The 7,556-nt window shown below is 34.6% G+C and overlaps 1 protein-coding gene across 1 annotated transcript in view; it reads right to left on the bottom strand.

Annotated features, from left to right (window-relative positions):
- The window catches only part of LOC105624925 (ETS translocation variant 1), a 29,360-nt gene that overhangs the window by 6,499 nt on the left and 15,305 nt on the right, over nt 1-7,556 (bottom strand). Inside the window, exons 5-6 of the mRNA XM_012206267.1 lie at nt 4,366-4,510; nt 3,270-3,400 (exon numbers count right to left, since the gene is read on the bottom strand). Of these exons, the coding sequence (XP_012061657.1) occupies nt 3,270-3,400; nt 4,366-4,510 (276 nt within the window). The remainder of the gene's footprint in view (nt 1-3,269; nt 3,401-4,365; nt 4,511-7,556) is intronic.

Below are 7,556 nucleotides of genomic sequence, written 5' to 3'. Positions count from 1 at the left end.
CGACGACGGAGTAAACGACTACACTTCTGTCGTCGCGTGTCTCTCTCCTTTCTTCTGTTCTCTCTCTCTCTCTCTCTCTCTCTCTCCCTCTCTCTTTCTCTCTCTCTTGCTTTTTCTCCTCTCTTCTGCCTCGCTGATCCTCGAATTCCGGCATAGTGCTCCGTTAATAATGCAAGCTCTATTTTCCACCCACCTGAGCGGCGAAACCTGACGAGAGTTCGCCTTGTCCTTTCCCGAGCATACGGGAAAATACTCGTTTTGCGTATTCCATCTCGTCGCATGCCCAGAGTACGCTTCTTTTTTTTTCCCGGTCGAAATATTTACCACGATATGTGAATCAAAGATTAGATCTGAATGCGAATGGAAGCTTCGCTCGGACGAATTTTCCGCGTACGCGGAATACGAGAGCGTGAGTGACTCTGGATAGAATAGACCGTCACGATCTCTGTAATCCACGTAATCCTCTGCTCGTATTAATTAGTGGAACTGTGAAACCAATCGGTATCCATTAACCGGTTATTACTATTCCGTTCTCGACGTATCGCTCTCCGAATTGTTTGTCCCCTCTAAACGAGATGATCTCGATTATCTCATATCTTTTCTAAATATTTCTCTGCCGATACCGCCGTTTGGAAATTTATAAAGTTGAAAATTGTGTGTTAAATTTAACACATTTAACGTATCAAACGATCTATTCAAATTTTTGTGATAATTTAATACAAGATGAATATATTAAAAACACAATTATTATGTTAAAATTGACATAAAAAGTATAATTCACATAATATGTATTAAATTGTGGAAGAATAATTTCTTTAGTAAAATTAACATTTATATAGTATGTTAAATTAACACAGTTTATTCATTTATCTTAAGATTTATATTTTAAAATATATTTTTTAAAAATTAATTACTCACAAATTATTAATTTGAACACTAATTGTAAGAAATGTTGAATATCAATTTAACACAAAATATTTGCATAAAACTATTACATCACATTAAATTAACACTCAGATATGTTAAAAATTTTTTTAACAAAGATCAATTTTAACAAACATAAAATATTTTTGACTGTGCAACGAATTTTTACAATACATTTTTACGGGAATAAATAAAGCGTACGTCACGCTTTGATCGATCAATTTATTTAATGCATTTTTATTTAAAAATAAAGGATACTAAAATATTCAATCATTTTTTAGCGGATAAAACGCAAGACGGTTTTTCCGTTTGAAAAATAAATTGAATGATCGTAAGTAGATTGTGGGATATCGATACTGGCGATAGGGAATGTATCCTATTATTAACCTAAACTACGTGTAAATAATTAAAACGGCTTAATGGTAGGGAGAATTACGCGAAGAGAAGCACGAGCATAATCCCAGGTGACTTGATAGTAGGCGGGTAACATCGCGTATACAGTGTCGAGCCATGGATATATAGCGTAACCGAGTTCCTAAAGGATTCGGTTCACGATTGTATGTGTGCGTGAATAAAGGAAGACTAATCGGTCTGATTACAAAGCATGAGCTTGCAACCCCTCTGACTGTACCTTTTATAGATGGGACGAGTGGCGGCGATGGGTGCTGCGTATTTTCGCTTTTAGTTTACAATCTATTAGATCAGGAATATTTCAATAGAAAAATCATAATTATTATGAGCTGAGCTATTACTTAATAGCACTGTATGTTCCGCGCACTTTTTCGTGATTGAAAGTATAACTTAATAAAATGACCGTAATTTTCAAATGAATATTCATGTACACGGAAAGAACGATTTTGTTGAAATATTTCAGAATAGCTATAGATAAATTTGTAAATAATTTTGGACATTAAGTTAATTATGTAGAACGCTTAAATTAGTTGCTAGAAGATTGCTCAGATTTTTTTACAGTATTACTAAGACATTTAAACAGTATGTTTAAGCATTTTACATAATTATTTTGATGAGCCAATAAAATTATTCTCAATTTAGTTAAATTTTTAAAATACTTCAGCAAAATATTTCTTTCTGTATAAGATTTACTTATAATCACAATTACAAAAATAGAAAATTTGTCTTTTTAGATGGACTAAATTTTTATGTTAATTTAACACGAAATGAATACATTAGAAAATAAAATACAAACATTATATAAAAAATTAATATGAAAAGTGTAACACCAACCACTTGTAATGTGCAATGTATGGAAGTATATATTTCTTCTGTAGGATTATTTATAAGATTATCTATAAGATTACCTATATACATTTATCTATAATATGTTAAATTAATACATTTTATTCAATTGTCTTAGAATTACGTTTTAAAATACATTTTTTAGTTGTTACTTACTTATAAATTGTATTATTTTAACTAGGAAATGTTGAAAAATTTTAACAAGAATCGATTTTAACGCATATACAAAGTATTTCTTACTGTGTACAATAATGAATGACAAAAATCCTGTTGTTAAAAATTTCTGAATTCTTTTAACGTTTAACGAATAAGGAAAGAATTCTCGAAGCTAGGATGCAATTACTAAAGACACTGTTAATCTTGCATTGAAAATCTTCTCTACATTGCACGGGTCGAGAGAAAAACAGCTTTCGACTTACGTTTTCCCTCGGGATCTCCTAGCACTTGGCGCTCTTTTCTTTCTTTCGGTAACTTTTGCTGAAATCTACAAGACGCTTGCCATAGCTTTTTGACTTGAAAGCATCGTTTAATTATTCAATTACGCATGCTCAGTCACGCGTGAATCCAGTGCATTAGTCGTGAGTCTCGTAACGTAATCACAAGAAATGTTGGTTCTCATACAAAAATAAATAAATTATTACTTTAGTAAATATTTCGTAAAATGGCACATGCAAAAGATGCAGTTTATAATAAATGGAAAACAAATTTTTTAAACGACATTTTCTGTATTCCTCTGATTCGTTGTGACTTTCTTGAATTTTCGTTAGTACAATTTTAACGATTGCAAAGAATAGACACGAGGAACAATTAACAACAGCGAGAAACGATTATTATCGAGCTGTATCGTAGCTTTGGGGTCCTCAAAGAGCTAATCGGAAGTCGAATCGATTAATGGACAGCGGTACCCTCGTTGTACTCTCCGATTATTTATGGACTCTATGGAGTAGAATAGCGCCACGTGGATCCCTTTATGTTAGGATTTGTTACGGCGATGGATTTTCGTACAGAGATAAAAGTCAGCGAACCGCGCTGACTTTTCTTCTTCTCGATATTGACTAAACGTGTGTCATTGCACGAATCTCTCTTACCGTTTTCCTGTGACGCTGCGGATGATATGTTCGTTATAGGAAGTGGCTCTACGTAGCTTCGGTCCGTCGGTTCCTCCTTCACGGCAACGTCCTTCGTACTCTTGCTAGCCGGTCCGTTTATCTTTCGATTCCTACGAGCAAATAACACACGCAAGATTTCACTTCGCATAATTTCGCAGATTCGCATTTGAAGGACCGCAGGATATTTCTTTCTTACATCTGGTTTATACGATGCTTTTTTATTAGCAACTAGCAAGCTAGTCTTTGAATGAAAAACTAGCAACTAAAAAAATATAATTAATGTAAATTATATATTTAGCTGCTAGTGTTCTAAAAAATATGCAAAGTATTTAAAGTACTCTAAAAGATTTATAAGTAAAAAATGCGATAAATTAAAGTTTTAACATTTAAAATAACAAAGATTAAAGACAAAAAATATTAACAAATATTAGGAATGTGTGAATTTTTCACTTAATATAATATATAAAATTATATTTTCTTAGTAGTTAGTTTTTTAATTTGAATTAGCTAAAACTAGTATACTAGTTATTAATAAAAAAGCATCGTATAAATTAGATCTTATTCGCGAGGGAAGCAATTTAAGTGAAGAGCAGACTTTCAAAATGCGTTTTGTCCAAAATTTTATTTTTTTAAATTAAAGATGATATAGTGTTCACTATTGAATGACTTATTAGCTACTCTGAGATGTTCGGAAAGCATTTTTTCATCGTTAATTTGTATGCTGAAAAAACATAGATATTTCGAAGTGCATTATTTTTTAACTAGAAACAAACAAAATGTTTGTTTAACATTTTTTAGCAATTGTTAAGTAATTTTATTTAATATTTTAACTAATTGACATTCTACTAATTGACATTCTACTTGACATATTATTATTTTCTATAAAGTGCGTAGTTTTCTTGTGTGTATAGTTTCTTTCTCTTTCGTTCTCTGAAAATTACAAATTTTGGACAAAAATGCATTTTAAAAGTTTGCTCCTCAAATTTATAGATATAGTTACGTTGCAAATACCTTATAAGTAACGTCATTTATTGTCATATATAAAAAGAGGGAATAAGTTTTATCTCGAACTTACTCAAAGCAACGGTCCGAGTTGATTTCGAGGAAATCGCTGTTTTGATTGTGCGTGACTGATACCGTTGTAGACTGATACTGAGGATGATAATTGCCATTGTCGCCGTTTCTTGTGCAATTGCTTGACTCTTGTTTCACGCTCGCATCTATAACGCAAGCGAAACGATTGTATGAAACAATTGTCACGATGTATAATCTCCTCACTGAGAGAATGATTTTGTTATAGGAACAAGATCAAGGAAAGCAAATGTGATATTTGTTAAAAAAACGATCTATTTGTTACGATTGCAAATTAATTCGTCAATGTAACAAATAACCAATAGTATCGCTAGCAAATAAGAACCTCATATATATAAGTCGTAGACAGTTGCAAGGTCTCAAATCATAAGAAGTTGACCAATTCTAGTCAAGTATTCTCCCTATATTAGACTACTTGATCAATTTCCTACGACTTAAAACTCCACGATCATCTACGAATTCTATATAAACGAGTCTAAAGTTTATTCAAAAGATAAGATTAGATTCTATAGTTTGCTTCTGTTACTAATTGGTATAGCAGACTAGCAGCAATCACAACAACAAAATCTGTTGTCCGATCACCGATTAAAGATACTGATGGCTTGTTAAATTAACAAAATCCTTTCTCTCAGTGTTTCCTTTTTCGCGACATTAATGTCATGATCGAGAATAACTTTTACAGTCTCGCAGGCCCCTCTGCACTGAATATCATTACTGTTTACTGAGTGCGTGGCGCACGATCGTTTTCTTCGGACAATTCATAGCTAAAAGAAGCGGCGGGGCGTCAGGACATAACGGCGCGTGTCGTACCGGAAGTAAAGACGCATCGCTGTAACGACACGTGAGAGGGAAGGTGGGGTCTAATGGGGTGCCGACGATTTTCGCGAGGGCGAGGGCTATGCCCCCAATAAATCAAATAGGCTCCCGGAGTCGTGGGAAGCATAAGTCACAAGCCTCCGGCAATAATTGTATTTGTAAACATTGGAAGTTTACTGATAGGAAGAAGCTCGTCGGCGCGCCAGGATAGATTGAATTATCTCGTTGTATCGTCCATGAGATCTTGTAATAATTATTTTCCATGGCGGGACTTCAATGGGACTTTGCTATGTATCTCGTAGAAAAACGAAATGTTGAGGCACACGCTCGTACGTTTTCAGTATTAAATAATTGAAGGATTTTCTACAAGAACCAAAGTCTATTTAAAAATCTGGATTATGACGTTACGTCATTCTTTAATCAGCATCACACCGTGAACAATTTTGTTTTAAGAATCAAACAGAAAGTAAAAAGAAACGAGAAGTATGAAGGTTTAACTCTTGTAAAAAACGTTTTTATTAAGAGTAAAAATGTATAAAATTTGATAAATAAAAAAATTGAAAAAATTATTTTACACTATAAATAATATTTTCTTCTTCATTTTTAATATTAATTTAATATTATTAATAATATTAAGTGAAATAGATCGAGAAGCGTTTAAAATGAATAGGAGAGAAGTAAGCCTTTTTCGATCAAAGCAGATATTATTGTTAGTGATATTCATATGTGAATATGCAAATAAAATTATCAGTTCTATAGACTGTGTGCCGATTCAGTTTGTCTGAACGCAATCATAAACTGAAACAGTAATTTTAATGATCAATTTAATAATAATGCTATTAAAAACCTGTAAATTATTACAAAAGTCACCTCAACCGGGATTCGCATCTGAATTTCTCAAACTTCATGCGAGCGTTCTCTAAATTTGGCCACCGATATGATGATTAATTACAATAACTGGATAAAATTAGTTTCAATAACTGTAGCATCTCGAGAAGTGTTTTCTTCAAGAGTCTAGAAATATTTCATTTATTTATTTATTTTTTTAATGTATCGTTAGAATATTAAAACTTAAAATTATGTTCCTATGTCTATCAAATGTCTAGATAGAAATTATTATATTTATAAAATAAACGTTTTGAAAATGAGACATTTTTATTTCCTGAAAATTTTTTTCTGAACTTTTCTAGATTGTTTGTGTGATTCTTATGAAAAATTGGTTCAGTTTGTCTTGAAACGAAATCGTAAATTAAAATTGAAACATTAACATTTCTAATACTTCTTTCCAACATTATTCATGAATCTAATCTAAGTAACATAAGAAATTTCGAAACACATTGTTCAAAGATGTCGACGCTCCGTCTCGTGATGTTTTACATAAGGACCTACGGTTGCAAGTACATACGAGCATGTATCTCTTCCTAAATGCGTCGCAAGCTACATATAATATTACGCGAAAGATACGCGGCCTGGGAATTGCGTGCGCGTTCGCTCGCATGTGTGCATGTTGGTGTGCATATAGACATTAGCTAGCCCCCGATTCCCTCTGGGTGTTTGCTCGCCCGGTTGAAATGTTCGACGATACGTTTGTTCAACGCTGCTCGACTGAATTACACGTATCGTGCGTCGCGAATTTTGCGCCCCGGAATAATGTAAACTGCGGCCCGTGCGCTTTACATGGAATTTCGAAAGAGAGCGTTGGGAATGTGCGGCGCACGTTTCGCTGTCTGCCTCGCTTATCATAATAATTTGCAGAAAAAAGCGCGGCGTATCGATAGCGACGTTAATAAGCGACATCGGGGAAAAAGAAGGAGAGAGAGAGAGAGAGAGAGAGAGAGAGAAACAGGGTGGGGCGGGGGAGGATAGGAGGGAGGAAAAAAAGAGAAAAAGACAGAACGAATCGCCGCTGGCTTAATATAAAGTGCTTACTCGCGTAATCCGATATCGATGATCGTCGAGGCGCCCCGTGTTGATTCTTTCCGCTCTCTGCGCTACGCTAAAAAGAACTGTGCCCCGCGGGCGTCTTCTCGCCGGTTTTTAATAAAGGACTGATATTGCGTCCCGCCGCGACTTTTAACAGTCGCGATTTACGTAGCGGGAAAAAAATTGAACGGTTCCCGCTGTTCGTTCGCGAACGGGTGCAAAAAGGCCGTCGTCGAGCGGGAAAACCGCAAACGCGCGCGCGCGGAAAGTGTCGACGGTTAATTAAACATGCACGTGCGGTGTGTAGCGTGTCGCTAATTGATTCGCCAATTACGCAACAGTTACACGTTAAATTGAGCGAGCGAACAGGTCGTTCGATGAATTAATAAGATCATTTCTGATTATTCACAAAAGGGCTGTCTCTCTCTCTCTCTC

Source organism: Atta cephalotes (genome assembly GCF_000143395.1).
Source record: "Atta cephalotes unplaced genomic scaffold scaffold00095, whole genome shotgun sequence".
Taxonomy (NCBI): Eukaryota; Metazoa; Arthropoda; class Insecta; order Hymenoptera; family Formicidae; genus Atta; species Atta cephalotes.
Note: the sequence above shows the minus strand (reverse complement) of the source record. Positions and strands in the feature narration are given on the sequence as shown.